The following is a 24,947-nucleotide window of genomic DNA, read 5'->3' on the forward strand; positions in this document are numbered from 1 at the left end:
CACCGCCGCGGCTGTGATCAACTCCGAACGTCACCGAGCGCGGGGCTCTCGGCAGCACCACCCCAGCCCCACCGCGGCACACGGAGAGAGCGCAAAAGGGGTTTGACTCCCCAGAAACGAGATGTCCCGTCCCGTCCCGCTCACACGCACGTCCGTCCCCTGCCGTCTGTCCCTCCGCACGCTCGCGGTGCCGGCAGCACCGCAGCCCGACCCACCCGCTCCCTCACCGGCGTCCTCCAGAGCGCAGGGAAGGACACTGGAAATACTCCTGTCCTTGTGACGTGTCTGGTCTGTTCTAAACAACTCCTCTGCCAGCAGCACGGCAATGCAGGCGAGGAAAGGGAGTGCGAGAGGAACGGGAGAGCAAGAGAAAGGGAGAGCGAGAGGAACAGGAGTGCGAGAGGAACGGGAGTGCGAGAGGAACAGGAGTGCGAGAGGAACGGGAGTGCGAGAGGAACGGGAGTGCGAGAGGAACGGGAGAGCAAGAGAAAGGGAGAGCGAGAGGAACAGGAGTGCGAGAGGAACGGGAGTGCGAGAGGAACAGGAGTGCGAGAGGAACGGGAGTGCGAGAGGAACGGGAGTGCGAGAGGAACGGGAGAGCAAGAGAAAGGGAGAGCGAGAGGAACAGGAGTGCGAGAGGAACGGGAGTGCGAGAGGAACGGGAGTGCGAGAGGAACGGGAGTGCGAGAGAAAGGGAGAGCGAGAGGAAGGGAGAGCGAGAGGAACGGGAGTGTGAGAGGAACGGGAGTGCGAGAGGAACGGGAGCACGAGAAGAAGGGAGAGCGAGAGGAAGGGAGAGCGAGAGGAAGGGAGAGCGAGAGGAAGGGAGTGTGAGAGGAACGGGAGTGCGAGAGGAAGGGCTCTGGAAGAACTTGGCAACAGGAAAGTGAAGGGGATAATAAAAACGGCGAGAGAAGCGAAGACCAAGCATGAAGTTAATAACAGAATAAATTAAGTGTTCACACCAAACGGCCAAGGGGCTACAGTCGGCACGTGTGCGATTCCCTGTTCTCAATAACCCAGCAATGCTGTGAGAGCAGCGACCCTGCAGAACCTGCTGTTCCCCACCCCCGCGGCCCCGCAGCGGCTGCTCCGGACCCCCAGGGCCCCCCCAGAGCTCCGGGCCCCAGCGATTCAGCAGAACACACACTCCAGAAATGAACGCGCCTTCACACGTATGCCCCAAAAAGTGATAATGCTCTTTTTGTGATAGCTGTAATTTTTTTGAATGGTTCTGCTGTCCAATTTATTTAAGTTAGGATTTTCTTTGTCTTTTCTAAGCCTTGAACCATTCCATAGTATATCTTTATTGCAAAAGAGTCAACATGCATTTTAGAAATTCGGATTGTAATCAGTAAAACAAACATTACATATATGAATTTGAATGTATAAACAGTTAGAAATTCAACAATATCTCCTATTATACTATTACACAAGTTCACAATTTGTAAAAACTATTGTACAAGTTTACTATACACCAAGGGGAACTTTCTTCCTTTTCACATGATTTTCTAAAAAAGTGTCATTTTTGCAATAAGCGGGCATCTGCTTTTAGATCTCTCTTTCCAACTCTTAGCTTGTTTCGTTCGTTTTCGCTCCGGTCAGTTCGACAACGGACGGGAGATGACTCTTCCCAGACCAGGCCGGCGCAGCCCAGCGCAGCCCAGCCCAGCCCAGCCCAGCCCAGCCCAGCGCAGCCCAGCCCAGCGCAGCCCAGCGCAGCCCAGCCCAGCCCAGCGCAGCCCAGCGCAGCCCAGCGCAGCCCAGCCCAGCCCAGCCCAGCGCAGCCCAGCGCAGCCCAGCGCAGCCCAGCCGGGCGCTGGGCGCAGCCCACGCCGCCCACCCGCGCTGTGCGGAAGGTGCTGGCTGAAGCACGCACAGGTATCGCAGTGAAGCGCTGCTGTGATAACAAAGGACACTGCACTGCCACGTCACCAGCAAACCGAACGCCCCAACGCCAGCGCAGCCCCCGGCAGCTGTGCCGCTCCCGGGTCCCCGCGCCGCCCGGCGCCGCCATTCCCGGCTGTTAACGACGGGCACCGAACACGGCGCCCGAGCCGCTGCTGCGCCGCACCCGGCGCCGGGCAGGGCTGGCACTGCCTGCTGCACACCAGAGACCACACGAACACCCAAAACCTCCAGTAAAGCTCCCGAACCGCCTCCCGTCCCGCGGCGCCAGAGAAAACGAACCCCATTCTACGCATGGCAAAGGCTGCTGCCGTTTCTCTTACAGCTTCATTCATTCACTGTAATTTTCGTTTTCCAAATACAAAAATACAACAATTCTTATTGAAATCTATACGCTGGTAGTTTTAGTACACAAAAAGCAGAATATTTACAAAATTATACAGTTTAAGAAAAAACTCTTTACAAAAAAATATATAAATCCTTTTGTTCCCTCTATATTTTTAAGCTGTCAGGACTCACATGTTCGTTGCAATGGATTTTTCAAAATACACACTGACTGAGCCATAGACACAAAAACCCATTAGAGACGATGGGAGAAGAGCAGGACACCTCTGTGAGTGAGCAGGACCGGCTTCCCCTCGTTCTTCACGCTGCAATTTACCTCAGAATTAGCAGGAAAGTCCTGGTTACTAAAGCGGCAAGGGTTCCATGTGAAGGACATGGAGATGGTCCCCTCAACCGACCGGCTACCTGAAATCACCTGTCCTGCTGTGGATCCGCCCGGCAGAGGCTGACGGAGCCGGGGACCTGTCCCCAAAGCCACCTCAGCTCGGGTCACCAGCCGAGCTCAGAGCCACTGCCACGTAAAGGTTTTGATGTCTACTTTCCTTCAGTCAGGAACTTGCTGCAAACGCACTGGTAAATTCATTATTTGAAAGAGGAGAGCATTCTTGCACTGACATCCTGTTTATTTTGTGCAGAAACGTACATAAAATGTACCGCCAAGTGCAGGGTACGGCGGGGCGCTCGTGGAAACGTGTCCGTGAGCTGCCGGAGCACCTGAGCTGGTCACCCTTCCTGCCACAGCGCTCCGCTCGGCGCGTTTCCAAACCGGCACCGCAGCGCGGCAGCTGAGAACGTCAGCGCTCCGAGCTCCGGGAGAGGCACCGGCACCGCCAGCGCGGCTCCGGGAGAGGCACCGGCAGCGGCTCCGGGGGCACGGCGGCTGGAAGCCGGCGGGAGGACGCGCTCCCCGGCACCGGGCAGCGCGGTTTGCTTGGTTTGCCGTTTGAGGCCACGTGAAACTCAGGACATTCGTGCTCACAAATACTGAAACGCAGCAAACAAACAGTCTGACTTAAACCTGAACCTCATACCGGAACAACAGAGGAAAGACCAACAGCGAGTGAAAACTCCCTCCATGTGCCACTGCTGATGTTTCCTGGGAAGCAGAATTCGAAGAGAGTGACCTGTTCAACATTCTGGCAATACCCTGTTCAACTGCTCCTTCCAGCCCCTCTCACAAACAGCAGTAGAGCAAAGAAACCGCGTGGCTTTCAAACATTGAAATAAATGATTTACGAATGTAGCCACAAATAATTCATACAATAAGAGATTCCATACGAAACAAAAGCTACCCTTTTTCAATTCGCAAATGAGGCCATTTTTTCTTTCATAACATTTAATGAAAGTTTGCATCTTTCCCCCAACCCCATAATATTGCTAAATAAAACCTGTAATACCTTTTCAATTATAAACTAACAAATCAATCACGTTATAAAAAAACCCGAAACAAGGTAATAGAGGTGACACAAAAAGAGGACAAAAAATACTATTTCCCTCCCCCCCATTTTAAATCCTTCTTAAATAGAAAAAAATCACCTCCTGGTGATTTGCTAATGATGCAATACGGAACTGGGCCTTGGCGAGCTCAGCGTCACAGCTCTACATCGAAATGTGTTTGAGAACAAACTCTGCTCACTTTAAATCTCGTGGTTTGAAAAGAAAATAAAGCTTTTTTGGCTCATCAACTTCCTTAAATAAATGTTTAAAAGATGTAGCTCCAACTATATTCCTAAAATTATACATTTCCAATATCAAGTTTCATCTTCTCCAAGAACGGGATTCATCCTCATCTTCGTCATCATCATCATCATCTTCGTGCAAAAATAAATCTGAGGTTTCAGTCTCCTAGGTGAAAACAAACGTACTTTGAGACACAGAGGCCCGTGCTGTGCCCAGAGCCGCGCCAGCGCGCTCCCGGTCACCGCGTTCCGCCCAAACAGCTCCGCGCCGCGCGCTGCACGGAGGGAACAGCAGCCTCAGCCACCCGGAAAGGCAACGCCCGGCAACCGCCCAGGGCAGCAGGAACGAGCACACCCGCCCTCTCACAACAGCGCTCTGAAACTGCCTTCAAAAGCCTAACGTGGCCACAAGTACAGGAGAGAACACCCGTAACTTATCCTACAGCGGAGCATTAACGCTGAGGAGATTAGCAGCCTGCACATGTAGGACGGGAGGTTCATTGTCATCGCTGACAAAGCAACTTCCCATCCAAAAAGTGCACTTTTTTTTCCTTTTCCCTTTTGTAAAAGAGAAAACATATCTACCATTTAAAACCAGGTAAATTTCCAGTTTGCCAAAAAGTCTTTTCTGAAATTTCTGCAGTAAACAGAAAACTGTCTCCTAGAAGAGCTCTCGGCTATAGACTCCAGCAGAGCCATCAGCTTTTGACGCATGTCCATACCTCCTCTTTAGACTCCTCTTCCTCGATTTCTGTGGACACAGAGGGTACCTTCGGTTTGTACCAGGATATCTGTAGCCTTCGGTCTTTGAACCGGGATCCTTGGTTAGCAGCCTAGGTTGTATTTTAAATGAACACATTTTCAAAAAGAGCACCAAGTGAAGAATTTTCAAGATCGCCCACGGGGCAGCCCCAGCGCGCATCACGCGGGTGCACGTTTGAGGATCTCAGACACATCAGCCGCAATCATCCACTTCAGCCTTCCAAGAGAACCCCACTCAAACGGGATCCGCTGAACAGCGCGGGTGCCCCAGCGTTCCAGAGCTCGGCTGGCGCTGAACCCTCCCCGGCAGAGCCCGCGTGCCTGGGGAGGGCACCACCAGGAACCCCCCCGGCGACGCCAATGCCGCAGGGACAAACACCCACACTATCCAGCTCCAGCTAGGGGGACCAAAGCCCGCTACGCTTTGAAATAGGAAAGCACATACAAGAAGCTGAAAATTCTTATTCTGGAACCATGAAAAAAATACGTCCATTATTTTACTCACATTTTCAGCTTCTGAGCGAGATTTAAAAGTTAGAACAACACTCAATGGGGAATCCTCTTCTTGAAGGTCTTCAATATCTCCGAATTTCTATGAGAGAAAAATCAATTAGGAACAGGAGTCATATTCTCCTCCAAAACCACGACCATCAGGTGCTACAACTGCAGAGCACCGAGGTGCCACTGAAATGGTGTTTTCTGGACAGAAAAGTGAGAGCCAGAGAAATCTCAGCTGCATCATCCAGCCACACGGCAGCACCTGGACCTGCACTTTCGGGCAAAAGCTCAGTTATTGTTATTAGAATAAGTGGAGCTTAATTTTGCAGAAGGAAAGGAAAGAACTGTACTAATTTATAGCTCAGAAGTGAATTCTTTGAATTCACTATTTCCCAGCTATCATAAAGCAGCTACACACAACATTACATTTACACCCCGATAACTCCCAAAGCTGTTTGCTTATCCATAGCCTGTTCCATGAATTCAGGATGAAGTCTTCAATTTGTTTGCACCAGCAGACACAGAGAGATTTGCTTCTTCGAGAATTCGCAAGAGAAACAGTTATTTACAAGATTCTTAGCACGCTTTTCTTTGCAAGCAAACACACCCCTATGGTACTGGTTACCTACTTCATCTCAGATGTACAGTTCAACCATAGTTTTCCCCTTTAGTTTGTTGTTTTTTTAATGTGACCGCATACTCACAGAGAAGTGCTGTAACAATTCATCTTTCTCCTCTTCCACGAAGCCCCCAACTGTCAGTGCTTTGGGACGATGATCCACCACCATGTGGTTCAACGCGCCCCTTCCTCTCCCCCCGCGGCCGCGGCCGCGGCCTCGTCCTTGGGCCGGCACCGTCTTTCCTCGCCCAGCCGGCAGAATGCCTAAACGGGCAGCCTGTTTAAAGAAGGCAAATAACGTCTGAAGGGACTTAAACAATTAGATATCTGCCATGGTTCAACCCCAGCCGGCGACCCAGCAGCACACAGCTCAGCCCCGCTGGGAGGGGAGAGAATCGGGAGAGCACGAGCCACAAAACTCGTGGGTTGAGACAAACAGCTTCACAAGCGAAGCACAAGCTGCACATGCGAGCAGAGCAGAACAAGGAGTCCACTCACTGCTTCCCATCGACCAAGACGATATCATAAATACAGTAACAGCACCAATCCAGACTCACCTCTACTTGTAACTGATTCAGCTTTTTCCGCAGCTCAGTTGTGTCTTCTCCGGAAGAGAGCCTCTTATGGAAGTCCAGCTCTGCATCCAGAAGTTCCTTTTGTGCCTTAGAGAGAAAGGTGCAGCAAGAGGGAAGGAAAAGCAGAACTGTAATGTGTGCTTTTAATGTTTGATTCCAATTCCTAAGCAATACATTTATGTAAATGATACAGACCCCTCAGTACACAACATCCACACTTTCCTCTAAACTCGGTTTAGTTGCCTCCATGTCCCTCTTCCAACCCGTTTTGTGAAGGACCCAAAATTCTGCTTCAGAATTGCAACAAGACTGAATGAGCTACATGCAAAACTGGGTCATCCGAGCTCCTTTAAACCACAGCCTGCTTGTTCATGGCTATCACTCAAATTCAAAACACTGTTCAAAGTACTTTTATCTAATGTTGCTGCATTTTTAGGACATAATACTAGAAATAGAAGAGACAGGCAGGCATGTGTCTTATGCAATACATACCTCTGTCTTGGACTTTAATTTTGATGGTGTAGAGGTTGCAGATGAAGTTTTTAATTCATCCTTTAACTGAGATATTTTTCCTGCTAGTTCTTTCAAGGTCTTCATTATTTCTCCTCTCTCTTCTGGTTTCATGGCCTTATTTTTCTCCAGCTTGGATATCAACATCTGTGTATTAATAAGAGAGCGGGCATATAAAATTCCAGAAACAAACCCAAGACTGAAAGACAGGTATCTACAGAATCAGGCTGCATTTACCAGGAGACATTCCAGCCTTACCTTCTGGCATTCTATTTGCTTTTCTAACATCTCCTGCCTCTTTTTCCTCATGTCTTGTTGGAGTTTCATCGCCTCCTAGATGAGAAGAAAATGCTCTCAGTCAGTAAAAAGTAGTCTAGCATTATGTGGACTCATATATACAACATTTTCTTCCTCAAGCTATAGAAGTGAAGGCCATAATAAAACCTGCTAGTCTGAAAAACACACAAGTGTAAAGTGTTATCTGCTCTGCAAAACAAAGCCAAACAGCAAGTTGCTAACGTCCTGCTGTGAAGTATTCTATGAAATCTTTGCCTTCAGACACCCCTTGAGAACCATATCCTATGTCGTGATTAAGTGCCTCATACCTGCAGAGATTCAAATCGGATAAATGCCTCAAGAACACCCAGAAAATCCACGTACGACCAAGTGTGTCAAGTCAGACGGTTGATAGGGATACTCGGCTACTCCCTCACCCATGACCAACCTCAACGTGCAAGATTGTCTGGTAACAACCACAAAACCTACACTAATGTGCAAAGCTATACAGCAATCTCTGAGGGTTAACTGCCTATCAAACCTTTCTTCATAAAGTACTTTGAGTGCCACCCAGCCAAAGAACAGTACACTACCTGTTTTTTTTTAAGGGCTTCTTGCACATCGTGCGGTTTAGACCCTGCACCAGGCTTCAGAGATGCCTTCAAGTTTGAGGAACTGTAAACCACTTTTGAGTGGCTTGTAGAAGTAGGAAAAGTCTGAAATAACGAAAACACACACACAAACAAGTATGTAACAGCTCAAAATGACTGCGATATTCCATCGATGAGTTTCAGAGGAATGTATTCTGTGAAACACGAACACAAGCTGCCAGATGTGTGCAATCAGACAAGAAGACTGAGGCAATTAAAGCGTGTACATAAAGGCACCGACCCAACAATCAACTCGCTTGAAAGCAATCAGCTTGACCGCTTGGGAAAAGGATTTCTGCAGAAGATACTTTCTTTCCTTCATTCAAAACTCCCTCTGTATCCCGACAGCCCCAGGGAGACCCCTGGAGCTGACTGTGTGCACGTGCATTACATTCAGCTTCACAGTCCAACACCACACCTGATCAGATCCGGCAGCACACGTCACCTCCACAGAAAGGACTTCTCTGTGGCCAAGAACACACGCTGCACTATGATGTCAGGACCAACTCAACTGCATCAGCTTGAACTCTAAGCAAAAGTATTTACAGGCTCCCACCACCGCTGCTAAAGCACAGCATAAGCAAAAAGATCACTGGGAAAAGCAATTGGGTTCACCAAAAAAAGCTACCACCACACATAGGCTGCCTAATTTACTTACTATGAAGTATTGCCAAAAGTATTTTATGGTACTTGAAATACCGATACTTTGTTTCTGAAGTAATTGTCTCTATTTGTTATAAGCAGCTAAAGAAACCAGAAGAAGTGACTGACGATGGCTGCACGGAACATCAGTGAAGAGAAACAGAACCACCTGGGAACAATTCCCAAGTTCTGCTTGCAGGTTCCTTCCCAGCTAAGAGGTGAAAGCCTCGGTTGCAATCCGGAGATGGTCTCAGCCTCCACAAACGTACCTGCGCGTCCTCCACCGCAGCCCCGGCCTGGCCGAGCTCCGCCTGGGTCCCGCCCGCCGCTCCCAGCCGCCGCTTCACCGGGACTTTGTTCAGCACGTAGGCACCAGCCGCCAGCGGTTTGCTCATCACCTGCGCACCAACAGACAGGACAGACGGCAGATGACACCCTCCGCGTCCCGCAGCAGCAGGCCCCGGGGCGCGGGCGGCGGGCGGTACCTTGGCCATGCTGCCGTGCGGCGTCCCGGCCGGCGCCGCGCTCAGCGCCGGCGGCTGCAGGTGCAGCGGGGCATGCGGCGGCTGCGCGGGCGCCTGCAGCGGGGGCTGCTGCTCGCTCTCCCTGTGCCACAGCACCCGGATGAACCGGTTGTTCAGAACGGCCTCTGTGCTGGAAATCGCCTTCCTGGCCTCGTCGTTCGTTACATATTGAATTAGAGCAGCTTCAGGATCGTTCTGGAAAGCAACCTGAAACGAAAGTTCAGTAGAATGCATTATTTCTCAAGGAAAAAAACACTTCAACCGGTAGCAAACTGATCTACAAATAATCTGTAACAATGCAGGGGATATCCAACGATGTTTATAGTCCAAAATACAGGTAAAACATTCTATGTAATTAAAGCCAAGTATCTTTTGGCAAATATTACATGTACTTGCAGCAAAGTCCATATACAGTAAAATCACATTTAAACAAGGCTCGTGCACCACATAACGTTGTATATGGAGATGAAAAGCGGGGATAAACTGACGCACGTAAAGACTCCCCTCTAGCACCTTTCTCGAAATCCTGACTACAAAGTGCTGGGCGACTACCATGCAAGACAGAAATTGTTAGAAGATCCACTGCAAAAACTATACACAAGTTGCTCGAAATCCCGAGTTGGTTTAGATACTGTTAAACCTGCGCACCTCTCAAATTTAGGAAGACCTTGTGAAGGCAGAGCCAACATACTTCTACAAAGTTAGGATAACAATACAGAGCAGACCAAGAGAAGGTTTTTGTGAATTGCCCAGGCAGCTTCCACTGATGTTTCTCGAGGAATGCGGTTCAGCTGCGATATTCAAGAAGGCTTCAGGGAAAATAAAATACCCACGTACAGGCATGAAACTGAATTGTGCTTTTTACCTGGATGTTTACAATAGTTCCAAACTTGCTGAAATGTTCATTGAGCTGTGTAATATTGTTCAATTCCGGTGGAATTTTCCGAACCTCTAATTTTGTATTGGTATACTGATTCTTTTTCAAAAATCCTGGTTTATTCTGGTTGTTATTTGCTTGCCTAGAGAAAATGAGAACAAGGTAATAATTTAGATAGGTATACATATACTTAAGTGACAAAAATTTAAATGTGGATTAACATTATTTCTCTCCTAAAAAGTACAGAATCTGGACACGAACAAAAGAGGGCTCCTCCCAGCACCATTTAGTGTCCACACGATGTGGCCACAGCTCTTCTGTGCCCAGCAGCTGCCACTGCAGCGCCGGCAGGGACGGCCACCCCGCAGCGCCGGCAGGGACGGCCACCCCGTCCGGCCACCCCGCAGCGCCGGCAGGGACGGCCACCCCGCAGCGCCGGCCGGGACGGCCACCCCCCAGCGCCGGCCGGGACAGCCACCCCGGCCACCCAGGTGCAGTCGCTCACTTACTTTCCCAGCCAGGGCTTCTTCAGCGGGGGACACTCCACGCTGCTCGGAGATCTCTTCCTGCTGTCTGGCTCAAGGACAACTCTGGTTACGTTGCTGCTGTTATTTGTGATGGGAATGGGAGGTTCTGTCTGGATGATAATGTTGGCAGCTGGATAAAGGAAAAAAGCCCATGTTATTTACCATACGCCAACAGAGACACCTCAAAAGCTTTCACTCACACAACAAAATAGGGCTGAGTTTAAAAACATAAAAATTAGGAAGACTTTATCAAGCTGGACAGTTCGGTTTAGGAAGTAACTTCAGAGATCACTTGCTAGCCTAACTGAACAACTTGAGGAAGCGAAACATTAGCCCAGCCAGGAGAGATGAGATTTCGACCTTTAATATTAGTATTAGCTTGAAGAAACAACAGAGAACTCAATCTTTCAGGTATTGAAAACTCAGATTCTGCAGGAAAAAAACAAACGCAAACCAACCAGCCAAACCCAAACAACAAACCAAACCAAACCCCACAAGAAGAGGAAAAGAACCGCGGCTGGGTTCCCAGTCTTGAGGGTCAAGCCTTGCAATGTGGAAGGGGCTGAAGGAACAAACAACTTTCCCTGTGTCAACCCCTGACAGCGAAAGAGCAACAGGAACCCATTCGTCCCACGGCTCTCCCCTTGCCATCCCCCCAGAGGATTTTCAGCAACGAGCTGTTAATTAAGCACAACTATGGCATGAAATGATACTCTCAGAGACATTAAAGTTTGAAGCAACTTCTACAAACACAAAGCTGAAGCACTAGATAACAATTTGCCAAATATTTATTTACAATCTTTTTAGCATTATGCTGTTACTCTCCTGTTATACCAAATATTCAACTCCCACAAAGAAATCTGAGTTACAAGCCAGTTTTCCATGGCTTTCATACACGTCAGAGCTCTGCTGATTGCGCTGGTGAGAGCAAAGACTGGGCATTTTCGGGCCTACAGTTTCCATCTTACTGTGGAGGATGATTTTAGAGTAAACCTTTCATGCCCCTGAAAGAGTAAAATGAGTGGTTTGAAGCAGCACCACCGAATGGTCCCCACATCTTCCAACCGGAGTGGGGCCTCAGAGAGAACTGCGGGCCAGCGACAGAGCCCGACCCTGCCTCTGCCTCTGCCTCTGCCTCTGCGGTGGCCGTTCAGATGGAACCAGCAGTTTCTGCAGTAATATCTAACCATGCTCTTTATCGGATGAGCCACTGGAAGGAGATACTGAAAAAAATAACCTCTCTTATCTACTGAATAAGAAACACCAAAATGTAACAGTAACCACTGAAATCCAACATCTTTTGTTTTAGGAATCAGGGTGGGGAAAGCAGAAGGGAAAAAGGAAGTTATGCTCACAGAACAAAAATTCCTTTCAAGAGCCTTGACTTGTTCTCTCCCCTGAAAGGTGTGTAGTACACGTCACCGCTCAGACACCACATCCGCACGGGCCGGGATTCGCAGTTACCGACACGCGGTCGGGGAGCCAGCGAGGCCCGTGTGTGCTCACAGAACACCTGGGTGACGGAGCCGCCGCGGGTCCAACGCTGCCCAGCCCAGTCCCTCTCGGCCAGCGCTCAGGGGGTCCTTCGTGCCAGGGCCACACGTGTCCTGGGCAAACCTGCGGCAGCCACCAGCCTGCACCGCTCCCAGACGGCTCTCTGCCCCGCTCCCAGACGGCTCTCTGCCCCGCTCCCAGACGGCTCTCTGCCCCGCTCCCAGACGGCTCTCTGCCCCGCTCCCAGACGGCTCTCTGCCCCGCTCCCAGACGCCTCTCTGCCCCGCTCCCAGACGGCTCTCTGCCCCGCTCCCAGACGCCTCTCTGCCCCGCTCCCAGACGCCTCTCTGCCCCGCTCCCAGACGCCTCTCTGCCCCGCTCCCAGACGCCTCTCTGCCCCGCTCCCAGACGGCTCTCTGCCCTGCTCCCAGACGCCTCTCTGCCCCGCTCCCAGACGCCTCTCTGCCCCGCTCCCAGACGGCTCTCTGCCCCGCTCACAGACGGCTCTCTGCCCCGCTCACAGACGGCTCTCTGCCCCGCTCACAGACGGCTCTCTGCTCCGCTCGGGGCCGCCTTTCTGCACCAGCCTCCTTGCCAGAATCCCCAGCACCCAAACAGGGCCCTCACAGGCTAAAGAGGAATAAAAACCCAACCAAACACAAAACCCCCTTGTAACATTCTCAAGCAAGCGGTTATTTTTAATCAAAAAGGCTCCTTTGACTTTCATATGGTCATGTTAGCATTTTAAAAAAGGTAGAGATGTCTGAAAATTACTCTGAAACACTAGATCAGTGAGGAAAACTACTGCTGCCAGGCTGACAAAGAGGAAAGTAAGTGGTGACGGTCTTGGACACAAATAGCAATAGCAATGACTAGAAACCCTTCCTACCTCTTGGATTTGTATCCATCTCCCCAGATGTTAGGCCAATTAGATTTGGACGCTGCGTTTGTGCTCTTGTAAAGAACTGTCGATACTGAGATCTACCAGCACTGGTAATACTAGGAGCTTCGGGGTTATAGCCATCTGGCTCATATGTATCTATAAAAAAAGGAGAGAAATGAAAGAATTTTTCAAATGAGCTTAAGACTTGATTAATTTTCCTTTAAGGAAATGCATGGATGTCCAAGAATCAGAAGCTGTTTTGGATGAAGAGAGAAAAGAGGTTGTACAGCCGATGCGCGAAGCCATTTAAAACTCTCCACTGAACTTTATGCCCAAGCCTCATTTGGTTTTTGGTCTGTTACTGTCTGTCAGGAGCACACGGGTCACGATAACCAAGGATTGCTGATGAGCTGACAGTGGTCCAAGGGGAGCAACAGAAGATGTAGGTTGAGCGTTTATTCCGTGGGGCCTAGGATGCAGAGTCTTTGCTGCCCAAAGGTCTCATTTGCTTCAGAAAAGGGTTTCTTGGGAAGAACGTACTCAAATGATTCCAATCAAAGAAACCTGAGAAATCAGGTAATGCGACCAATACTTACCTATTAAATTATCTTTATGCAAGAGTGAGACCGACTGCCCGGCTCCAGTAAGGTGCTAACGATGATTTTAATTAAAAGGGGTAACTATGAGAACACACGATGACAGAACTGACTCATTATTCCTCCAGCCCAAGGTCCAAGTCAAGGATGATGCCTTTTTCCAATCATAAAAAGGGAAAGCGATACAAGAACTAGAACGAGTGAAGCCTACGAAAGCCGCCACAGACACGCTGTGCACCCCAGAACAGAGACGAACGGTTGCACGAGGGACTGGACGGGCTCGGAGCACTCGCGGTTCCCCTGTTCCACAGCAACAATGAAGACTCTACAACTTATAACAGATGCCTCTGAATTTCAACACTGATGTTCTACAGTTCGGTTTCAGGCTCTGCCAAGAGCCTCCATTGACCTTGCACAAGCCGAACCACGAGCTCCTCTCCGCGACTGGGCAGATGACGGATGGCAAGAGGGCAGCCAGGCGCTGCCACCCAGCAGGACCTGGGCCCCACGGGTGGCCTGGGAGCGGAACCACCCGGTGTGGTGAAGCCAGGGCTGCCCCGCCGGCCAAGACAGAGTCACCCTGGAAGAAGTTCTGGGGCTGAAAGGGTCAGATGGTAACACCAAAATGCCTGACAGCACTTGGAGGTAACTGAACCGACAAGCTAACAAGATACTGCAGTGACTGAAGTTCTGAAAGCATGGAAGTCACAAAAGAATGACGTGGATCGTGAACTACAGCCTTCCTTTGAATAAAAATTCAGAACAGTTATGTAAAAAATTCCCAGTCAGGAATATTATAAACCATTGAGAGTTAATTACCTTATTTTGCTAAGGTAAAACACAGAAATGCCATTACTCCATGCGTTTTTGAGAAATATAAGCATTGTTGGATCTAAACTCTGCACTCTAGGACTTTTTGGGTATTTTATCTTCCCTATTAAAAACCCACTTCTAAAAGATTTGAGCTCTGTTAAGTACCGATGTGTATGAAGACTGTAGAGACTATCGTGATACACATCTGCAGCAGCCAAAACCGACAGGAATAAAGACCAAGTTAAATAGTAATGACGGGTTTGCAGATCCATCTGCTGCCTGCTAATGTTCTACTAAACAGCCCAAAGATAAACGGATCCCTTTCTTATGGAACAACCTTACTGCTCCGAGCACGTGAGCCCCCAAGGAAGGCCCCACAAGGTGCCCAGGACACGCTGTGGCCTCACGCCCCCACGGGTGACGCGCTCAGCGCAGCGGAGCCATCGGGCTCCTTTGGATTCGCGTGCACTGGGGGAGCACAGACGCAATAATTCCCAATCACACATGGACAAAGGAATGTTAAAACGTGCATCTCAAGCAGATTTTAAACGAGGTGCGAACTCACGTTCCGACACCGTGTAGAGCAGGTTCTGGGGCAGCGGGGGTGGCAGCCTGGCTCCCACGGCGGCCAGGCTGGGCACGGCGCTGGGCCCGGCCTGGTCACGGCTGGTCAGCAAGCTGGGCTGCGTGAGCGCTGGTCCTGCAACGACAGCACAGAACACGCTGCTGAGAGAAAAGGCACACACAGTGCAATGCAGCTCGTTCACGCCTCGTCTTGAGCAAGGTCAGGGCTGTAAATATTGACAATCCCACCACCACTCCAGTAAAAGCAAACTGAGAAGCCCTGTTCGGGTGAGTCACTCTGACTCCAGCACTTCTCCTCTTTCCCAGAACAGACAAAGCCCCAAGGAAGAACAGAAGAAGTTCTCTTCCCCAGGCTCTGTCGCTGTTAGAGCTTGCATCAGCTACAGCGGCTCCTGCAGCTCTGCCATGGAGAACCAAGGCTGCTCCAAGCGAGAGGTCATATCAGCAACATTCGCATTACAGTTCAGAAACAAGAACTATAAGGCAAAAGGCGTTCACAGATAAGGAGTTTCTCTTGCTGTTACGGTTGTGTTTGTAACGCACACAATACATCCCTACCAGCTGCAGCAGACACCCCAGACAGCACAAAGAGCTGCGCTGCACCACCGCGAGACCTGAGTGTGCACAGCGCCAGGCCCCTCAGGAACAAGCTGGTTACACCCCCTACATGGCTCATACAACGTGTACGGTTAATCCTATACAAAACTCTTTCTCACCCCATAGTTGCTGTACCTGATACAGCTATCTCAGCACGTATGTGTTACTGCCACAGGCAGAACTGAAACACGGTAACCATGCATCTATTATAATCTTCCGTTTCTTCATATAACTTACATTATAAGGTGCAGCCAGATAATTAAAAAGGCTAAATATCTCATAGATATTAGCTAGAATAGATATTAGATGTATCAATTATGTATTGCTGTTCGGCAGCAGATAACACAAACACAGAAATTTATAAGAACTTTTAGGAGATCCAATCTCAACATTTTTGCACTGGGAAAAAGAAAAAGCTCAGAATCCAACAGTGATCACCTCAACGACCCCCGGGGCTGCATGACAGCCTGACAGAGATCCCCTCCGCTTCACAGCCTGACAGAGATCCCCTCCGCTTCCCGCCCAGCTTATCTAACTCCATGTGGAGCGCTAGGAACACCACCGTTTGCGAGCTGATTCTCCAGAGTTCTTTTGGCAATATCTTGAATGGCACGTGGTTAGCAAAGAACTGCAGCTCAGCACCCTGAACACACCCAGATCCCGCAGGCAGAGCCGGCACCGCAACTCGGCTGCAAAGAAGCACAGAGAACGGCTGCGGCCTTACTGGGCACGGGGAGCACGACGGGCGGCGGGGGCTGCGGGTGGGGCTGCGGCACCGGCAGCCGCAGGGCGCGCGCGGGTCCCGGCAGCGGCGGCAGCAGCATCCCCGGCGGGGGGGGCAGGCCCGGCGGCGGCGGGGGAAACGGGATCATGCTGGGCAAGGAAACTTCGTCCACCACCAGGGGATCATTTCCATGGTCAAACTGGCAAAGGTCACCGAGAACACAAAATCCTCGCTCTGCAAGACAGAATGTTCAATCATCTTTCAGAAAAAGCGTTAGTTGTCAGCGATTCCTAGCATCTCAGTTCTTACTGCAATTTCTTACTCAAGAAAACACGCAGTCACTGATCCAACGTTACACTACCAGATGAGGTTTCGAAATAATTCAAATTAGAATAATCTTCCATAAAAGCACACAAACATACATGCATTCCTCATAAAAGCAGCGGGAAATCAACAAAGAAGTACCACCTATTTGATACAAAACACACACACCATAACCTTCACCGGAACTGCCCGTGGTTGAAATATTTCCCAAGCACAGAGAACTGGGAACTAACTGCCTATGTTCTGATCCTGCAACTGTCAGATTGTAAGTAAACCGCTTCCAGTAAGCCCAGTTATTTCCCCAGTGAAAGAAGGTCATACGTGCATCTTTTACAGACACGGGCACTCCACGCGCCGCTGCGGTTTGACCTGCTGCCTCATTGCGAACACCCAAAAAAAGGTCACAGAATAATGGAAACAAGGTATGGAAAATAAGAAACAGCTTACCATCGTAATCTCGACATCTTCTCTTAGGAGGAGGATTTCTGCCGAACGAACTGGGATTGCTGTGATTGTTATAGAAATTGGACCAGCTCTCTGTTGTGTTCTCGAGGTGGTGCGCGGGTGCGACGACGGTAACCGCGCTGGGCACGGCCTGCGCGGAGGAATACTGCTCCGAGCATTTACCGGGAGCCGCGGAAACTGGATTATACGAGCCTTCCGCATCGTTCCTTTCGCTTTTGAATTTGGATCTCTCTCGGTGCTCTGTTTAAAGAAAAAAGGTAGGTAAAGTCTTTCTGCTTTTCTCTGTACATCAGAGCCTTGGGAAAAAGGAAACGCACAACGGTATAAACGTTTCCGTAAGTATTCAGTATTCTGCGTATGAAACTGTCCCTGAAGGACCTCAGTTCTACCAATGGAATAAGAACTAAATGTAATGCAAATCGGGTTTTAACTTCAGAAATCTAAACCCTATTTTTTCCAAATGCACATTCATGCCTCTGTTCCTTATTCCACCATGGGTTACAGCTTCCTCTTCTAAAGTAGAAAGAGGGGGGGAAAGCCTGAGACAACAAATCCACCCCAACCCTTGACTAACGTGGTCTCAATAGGCATTGACATCTGTGCCTCTTATTTTCCCAAGAGACCTGAATTAGCCCCAAAAGAACAACGGATCCCGGTAACCACCTTCAATTACAAAGAAACCTTCTCTGAAAGACACGCAGTAACAAAGCGAAAAACAGCGTAACACTGTTTTACAAAATGATAGATCTTTGGAAAAAACCAAAACACAACAGCTTGGTGAACACCTGACACAGAAGTACCAGCTACTGCTAACCCCTGGCGTACACCTGTGGAGAAACTCAGAGGTCAGCAAAGAAGCAAGCAATCCCCTTAATTGTTCCACTCTGAAAAACAGCATCTTAATGAATAACTTGGGGAACACAAGCTCTCCAGGTGTGCTCCCGCTGCCCAGGACAGCGCAGCCTGCGGAGCAGCCGCTGCGCCAGCCGCCCCGGGCACTCACCGGCGCTCCGGCTGCCGTCCCGGTCCTTGCTCCTGCCCCGGCTGCGGCTGCGGCTGCGGCTCAGCCCTCTGCTCTTACTGCGGCTCTTGCTCCTGCCGCGCCGCCAGCTGGACTTGTCCCGGTACAGGTCACTCCTGTCGTAGTACCTGTCGTAGTCCCTCCATTTCCCATCGTCTCGCTTCTTCTCTCTGGTTCTAGAACACACAGATGCAGACCATGTTTATAAAAAGAGAAACCAAATACAAAAACCAGCCTGTAACAGGTCAAGATACTCTTCATCCTTCCCATCCAACCTGGGCAGCAAAACATTCGAGTCAGAATTTCCCAGATCACATGGAAAAACACAGAATCTCTAAGCTGAATCATTCCCAGACACCCGCAAGGGAGGACCAAGGAGAACTGGAGAGGTGAAAGCTGGATGACCAAACCAGAACACGTTCTGAAAGCGATGTTGGACTGTGTGAACAAGCGCGCACCCCACAGACCCCCAGCAATGCTCCTCATTTCTAGAGCAGGGAAACACTGGAACTGATGGCATTGCCAGGTATTAACATTTGAGAAGTACTGGCATGGTTTTGGAAGAGACCAACTTCCAGTGGAGGGCTCCCATGCACGTGATGAGCACACAGATAGCACATCGCAGATACAGAACAGTAGGGAGGAAAACACTATTTTTATAAAAAAACCCACTACCTACAATGTAAAAATCCACAAGTAAAATTGTCAGCAAATACAGAAGAATATATTAATATTTTGGTTCAAAAGCAACCTTTGTTCGCTGGAATCCGTGCGGCTCTTGGTGGGGCTGGAATACTTCTTCTTCCTGCCATCCCGCTCTTCTTCAACCGGCTCTTGGAAACTCTGTTTCAGAGACAACTACCGAACAAGGATGAGGATCACTTTGGGTGTTTTAAATGAAGAAAATAAGACCAAGATTTAGTTCAAGTTACAGTCAGCGTCCCCTATAAAACAATATTTAAGTGTTACCTGTACAGTACACTGAAGCACTACAAGTTACTGGGCTTTTTGTTTCCAGTCTTTCAGGTTTTTCTGAAGAGCAGATGCCCCACGATAAAACTACTGAGATATTTTGTTTCTAAACAGGGTTCACGAGACAATTCTCTGTCCGCTCCGCCTTGTTGGCTGGAGTAAGCAGTTCTACAAACGAGGCATTTTCTGACTCTCATGAACGGAACACAACTAAGGGAGTCGCTTCTCCAAGTACACGCGTCACTGGTCTACACTTCGCAACAAACACTTTAACGCGAGAACCCTCTCTGGATGGTTGAACTGGTCGCACTTCTTGCCGGCCTCAACAAAAGCAATTCCAGAAGTCCGTCACCTCTACCACTACTGTAAATTACTCTGGTCTCATTTTGTATTTTTGCTGCCTCTGCTGCTGTTTTATGTTGCTTAGAGATCACTGTAAATTTTGGTGGCAAAAGTTCCTATGCAATAATCTTAGAAAGGTTTTTTCCCACTAAAACAAGAGGAAAGTTTCCTGCGCCGGGGTTACTGCGCCCTGTGCTTGCAGGAACCACTAATGCACTGGGCTCCACGACTGACTGGACACATCACTGACGCTGCAGTCGCCAATTAACGTCCTGACCCTGTCCCATGAAGTCGCCCCAGATCCCTCCTCTGCCATCCCTGCCCCTTCCTCCCCAAAGCCTCCTGTCCCGGAGCACAGCGCTGCTTCTAAACCCCTTTTGGAGACTGCGACCGTGCTCCAAGAACTCGTCAGGAAACTGTCACAGTGAAAGGCTTGTTCTGCATCACCAAAGCTATCTCCATAGATGTCATAACTCTGGGTCTCATCCCCAGATGAAAAAAGGACATCAGAAAAGAGAGAAAAAATCTACAGAGCAACTTTAATTTAAATCAACTGATGAATGACGTTCTGTTAAAAAAGACCCACATCCGCAATATAACATAATGCGGCTTTGTTTTGGTTGACTGACAGATTTTGATCTGCAATTATCTGTCACCTTCACGACCATCAGCCAACTCTAACTCTGAAGACAGAACAAATAAATCCAGCAAGGTCTTTCCTTCATGTTATTTTGGGCTCACAGACAAAAGCACAAATCTGGTGCCCGTTTAGTGCACTTGTCAGAAAAAAACGCTCCCCATGGTTCATTTATAAAGAGACCAACAGTTTTTGCTCTAACACCGTACGACACGGGCAGCCCTGGAGTGACGGGAAGGATGAGAATTTCATACACACTCTGACTTTATTTGCATCTTCCCTACTTCGGATTCTCAAATCTTGACTGCTTTCCATTCTGCCAATAAAGCTTGAAAACAAGGTAGAAGAAAGAACTTCTGGCAAACCTCTACTTCACCTTTCAAAGCAATTCTCCCTCAAAACAGAGCCTGCCGTATCTCACTGATTTTAAGTATTTCAGAAAACATTTAAAATAATTTCTAATTGAACAGGAAATGTTTTGGAACATTTTTGCTTCTCCCTGCTCTCTTAAGCTCTCCCGAATCATTATGAGCTCATATTGCAGTGACACCTGCATAGGATTGCTGAACGCTGGTCACCCAGACCAAAGGCAGGCTCTAAAAAGGGATTGTCAAATGTTTCTGTCTGAATGGTCGTCTTACATCTTCCTTCAGATGCACAGAGATGTAAATATTAGCCACAATAAAGCGGCTTTTTCTCTCACGCTCTGCCTCACAATGCACGGCTGGCTGAGCTGAAAGTCAGAGGCAGGAGACGGAGAGGACAATGTTACCTCCTCCTTGATGGCTTCTTTCTCCTGACCCGCAGGCTTCGTCTCTTTCGTGGGCTCGAGAGAAGGAAGATAGCTCTTCGTGTACAGGCTTTCAAAAAGTTTATCTACAAAACCCGAAGTTTCTGAGGATACAGAACATGAGAAAACATTGTTATATATTGACTAAAGGGCACTATTTGATCTACCAAAGAAATCCCTGTGAAAAGCCATCCAGGCACACTGCTCACAGCAGCACCTTCGATTAACGGACAATAGTTCCATTGGAGGAGCTGGAACTACATTTGTGGAACATGAGGTTGTTTAACTGAACAAGGAAATCCATCAGGTATATCAAAGGGGGGGTTTTCCTTCTAACACATTTACAGCTTTGCAATGTTCTACGGGGCAAGCATGACCAAAACTTGCGATAAGGACTAAGTCCACAGCTATTCCATCAGCCACAGCTGGCAGCCTCTTCTTGGCAATTCTTGTGAGAGTAAATCATTCATGGAAGACTAAGCATCAGTGTAACGTCAGATCACCAAAAAATGCACAGTAACTCCCCAGGGAGTGTCAGAATGTCAAGCGTTTCAAACCTTGAATCTGAACCACATCGCTATGAGATGCTCACCAGCAGCCTGGGAGATGAATACGGCCCCAGTGTTCCAAAGTTACCAAGTGTCTGTCAGAGACCCTGGCAGCACCACTGACACTTTACATCGGAACCGCCAGCTCTCATCCCAGAGCATTTCCTGCCGCCCACCGTGACCAAGGCCACGCTATCCAACTGCAGCTTAACATTTGCTTTTCTAATCACAAGATCTTTCTTCCCTCACAACTGTAAGAAATACTCAATTCACAGATAACAAGAAGTATTTCGAAGGCAATAGTGGTGCATCATCCTCCCTCCTCCCCCCGACGCAACGACCCCCCAGTCCAGACAAGGCGGTGGAGAGCACGGTACCTTTCTGCAGAAAGACGTCCAGCTGATCGGCACAGAAAGCTTTCAGCTCTTTCTCCGGTTTGTCTTTCTTGACTAATGCCACAACATAGTTGGCCAAGGCCGAGGGGTCTGCGTCACATCTACGGAGAGAAAGAACCGCTCTGGTGCTGCTGGGGCAGTGGCCGCACACAGCGGGTGCTGCTGGCACCGGGACCGCCGCGGCAGCACCGGCACCAGCGTTTCCTCAACTACAGCACAAGATTCAGCTGCCTTGTGACCACCCCCCATGCCCGACAACGCGTCCACTGCCCTGCTCCTCCCTCACTTGGCTGAGGAACAACCACCTTTCTTCTTTCTCCCAATTCTGCCCGATTCTGGGGCAACCGAGCAGCTGCCACTGGTTCCTCACTTTCCCCAAGCACAAGCACCACCAAGTGTGACTCTACAAGAACTGCAGAGCGAGCGCCAGGAAAGTCACCAAACAATTACTGTAAAGTATTAAAGTGGTTTTAAAGTGGTTTAAAGTATTAAAACATTATTACTGTGAGAAGCAGTTCAGAAAGACCTGGCACAAAAGCACATTTAGATGTGCACACAGGTAAGCTCAGTGCAGCTGAAGTTTCTGTGCCCAACTCCGCGGGATTTGCCTTCCCCAGGGACTCCTTCCACGCCTACAAATTTCACAGTCGGCCTTTAAAGGGGTGCAGTCATTCATCTGGATTCAGCACCCGCACCACCTAAGGCATCACTCTGCCTGGATATTGCTTTAGATTCCATTGCTCAGCTACTAGAAAAAACACTCAAAGACTGAACTAGGTTAACAGCGTTAACAGATTAAGCAAGAGGTCCTGGATTTGCCTCTCTCAAAGGAACCAGACGCGAGCTACTGGGTGCTCGGCAGGAACCCAAGACAGTTTGGAGATTTAAAGATTTGTTTAAAAGATTAATGTTTCGAGAGGGGACTGTGTATTTTCTAAGAACATTACCAATGGAAATAGAAGGAAATGGTATGAAGTAGATAGACCTCAAAATAATCTCAAGCAAAAGACAATAATCCACAAACGAAACAAACAAAACGCAAAACAACTGGTTAGAGAAACTAAAACCCCTCAATGAGCAGCCAGTCAAACTGTTCTACTCCAGATTAGTCTGCTTGCTGTTTCCACCATCCAATGAAAGCCACGTTAAATATAGCAATTAACAACAAAGAAACCACCAATTTACAGGTTTAACGCTTCTTACACATACACACTCACAAAAATAAATAACCTGCATGTAATGTATTCACTGCTAGTGCCCACATGCAGCTGACTATAAACCTTCAGTTTAGAATAGAGGAGATGCCCCATCACTCTGTAACCGTCCCCATCCCTCTCCACAGGCGGGCTCCTCTCAGGTGTGACATCGCCTCACGTGTGACAGCTGGGTCCCCTTCTCCAGGTTCCCCCCGGTAATTCCGCTCCCGAGTCCTCGGCCGCCGGGACCCACCAGCGAGTTCTGTGACTCCGCACGAGCCCTCGTCCCACGTCCCGGTCCCACGCGCGGCAGGGGCACTGGGGGAAGGGACAGCCCGGCTGGAGCCGGCAGCGCAGGAGCAAGAGTTACGCTCCGGTCTAGACAGACTTTCAGGAGGATCTGACCAAGCGTCAGAAACACAAGTTATCTTAAAAAAAGATAAAAGGAAAGTCATGAAGAATTTTCAGGAGCCTGCTACTGAATGACTTGAACTGAGCAGTTCTAAGGGCTATACAAAATATGAAAGCAGAAAAATCCGTTAACGACACCCTGTAAATGTACATTCTGCAGCTTCAAAATGGTCTTAGTCTTACTGTGTGGACGCTATAGGGCTGGCTAGTTACCCGCAAGCCAGCGTCCTTTAGAAGCCCCTTGCTGCAGGTGAAGCACTGCAGAACACCCAGCTACGCCTCTGTCCAAGCGCTCGGCCAGCGGGCAAGGTGCTTCTGCGAACCACAGCGGCTACCACAAGCTGAGGGCAGCTCCCCCTCGTCTCCAGCCGACATTCCTACTGCGAGCTCAGTCGTTTCAGCCACTCTGGCCCACCAGTTCATCCTTCTGCTGTACGGGCGGTGCTACAAACCGACCTTACGCCGAGGGAGATCGAGCTTGGACACTGCAGCCACGTAAGGTGAGGGGTTATGGTCGGGGTTCAAGGTGGGGGTGAGGAGTTGTGGTTAAGGTTGGGGTCAGGGTTTCGGGTCAGGGTCTATGGTGAGGGCTGGGGTCAGGGTTTCGGGTCAGGGTCTATGGGTAGGGCTGGGGTCAGGGTCTATGGTGAGGGCTGGGGTCAGGGTTTCAGGTCAGGGTCTATGGGTAGGGGTTATGGTCGGGGTCTATGGTGAGGGCTGGGGTCAGGGTTTCGGGTCAGGGTCTATGGGTAGGGCTGGGGTCAGGGTTTCGGGTCAGGGTCTATGGGTAGGGCTGGGGTCATGGTCTATGGTTAGGGCTGGGGTCAGGGTTGGGTCAGGGTCACTGCAGAGCAGGGTGCTCAGCCGGGCTGTGCGGAGCTGTACAGGGAGGCCAAAGCCGATACGCAGATTTCGGGACAACAGGCCCGGCGCACGGGCCCTGGCAAACCCCAGCGCTCGGCCCAGCCCCCTCAAGCCGGCGCTCCGCGAGCCCAGCCCGTGCTCAGCGCTGGTCCCGGGGAGTCCCCGCGCGGCTCAGGCCGTGTCACCCCGCAGCGAGGGGCAGCCCCGGCCCCGGCCCCGCCGCCCCAGCCTCCGCGGCCCGGCCCCGCACGCAGCGCCGCCCGGCCCGGCCCCCGCGCCCACCCCGCAGCGCGGAGCCGCCTCCCGCCCGGCCCGGCCCGGCCCTGCCCTGCCCGGCCCGGCCGCCGCCGCACTCACATCGGCTCCAGCAACTTGGCCAGCCACGACTTGAGAGCGTCCACGTTCTCTATGATCATGGTGGCCGCTGGTCCGCCCGCCCCGCTCTACACCGCCGCCATGGCCGGCCCGGCCGCTGCTCGCTCAGGCCTAGCGCAGGAACCAGCCGCCAGGCCGCAACGCACTGCCGGGCACAGCAGGGGCGGGCCCCGGCCGCCGCTCGCCAATCAGACGGCAACTCTCGTGCGCTGCGAGCCAATAGCAAGCCGCGAAGAGCCCGTCCCGAAGGTCAGCGCGGAACCAGCAGCTTAGGTCGAGCGAGCACATGAACCCCGATGCGACATCTTTGGGGGTGCTCTTAAAGGAGCAGCGCGCCTCGGCGCTCGGGCAGCCCACCGCGGTAGCGCCCCCCAGCGGTCCGGCGGGAGCTCCGCGGCGCAGGACAGGGGGATGTGTTTTATTTTCCCGTTTGTCGCGGTTTCGGCGCGGGGGGCCCGCCCCGGCCCCGCGCCTTGGCAAACCCGGTCGCAGGGCCGCACCCCCGCCCGGCACCCCCGCTGCC

At 50.3% G+C, this 24,947-nt stretch overlaps 1 protein-coding gene across 2 annotated transcripts; it reads right to left on the minus strand.

The window, feature by feature from the left end:
- Positions 1-1,216: 1,216 nt before the first annotated feature.
- RBM27 (RNA binding motif protein 27) lies at positions 1,217-24,656 on the minus strand. 2 transcript variants are annotated; one of them, XM_065849064.2, is made up of 21 exons: positions 24,407-24,655; positions 21,561-21,679; positions 20,618-20,739; positions 18,646-18,752; positions 17,877-18,070; positions 16,856-17,113; positions 16,085-16,318; positions 14,744-14,878; positions 12,776-12,925; positions 10,375-10,522; positions 9,854-10,007; positions 8,950-9,195; positions 8,734-8,862; positions 7,766-7,888; positions 7,155-7,229; positions 6,879-7,043; positions 6,369-6,473; positions 5,897-6,088; positions 5,200-5,286; positions 4,655-4,765; positions 1,217-4,098 (listed from the first exon to the last, which is right to left on the minus strand). In XM_065849064.2, the coding sequence occupies exons 1-21, from the start codon at positions 24,463-24,465 to the stop codon at positions 4,012-4,014; spliced, it is 3,000 nt and encodes a 999-aa protein (XP_065705136.1). In that variant the 5' UTR covers positions 24,466-24,655; the 3' UTR covers positions 1,217-4,011. The 2 variants fall into 2 exon arrangements, with proteins under 2 accessions (XP_065705136.1, XP_065705137.1); XM_065849065.2 differs by lacking the exon at positions 12,776-12,925 and having other exon boundaries at positions 24,407-24,656.
- Between the last annotated feature and the right edge of the window lie 291 nt (positions 24,657-24,947).

The sequence above is a fragment of the Patagioenas fasciata genome, chromosome 14 (assembly GCF_037038585.1).
Source record: "Patagioenas fasciata isolate bPatFas1 chromosome 14, bPatFas1.hap1, whole genome shotgun sequence".
Taxonomy (NCBI): domain Eukaryota; kingdom Metazoa; phylum Chordata; class Aves; order Columbiformes; family Columbidae; genus Patagioenas; species Patagioenas fasciata.

Bases quoted from the DNA above. Each gene is read 5' to 3' on its own strand.
- RBM27 (XM_065849064.2), bottom strand. From the start codon at position 24,465: ATGATCATAGAGAACGTGGACGCTCTCAAGTCGTGGCTGGCCAAGTTG. The intron at 20,740-21,560 runs GTACCGTGCTCT...CTGTATCCTCAG, and splicing joins GGACGTCTTTCTGCAGAAAG to AAACTTCGGGTTTTGTAGAT. The intron at 6,474-6,878 runs GTATGTATTGCA...TTTCTCTCTAAG, and splicing joins AATTAAAGTCCAAGACAGAG to GCACAAAAGGAACTTCTGGA.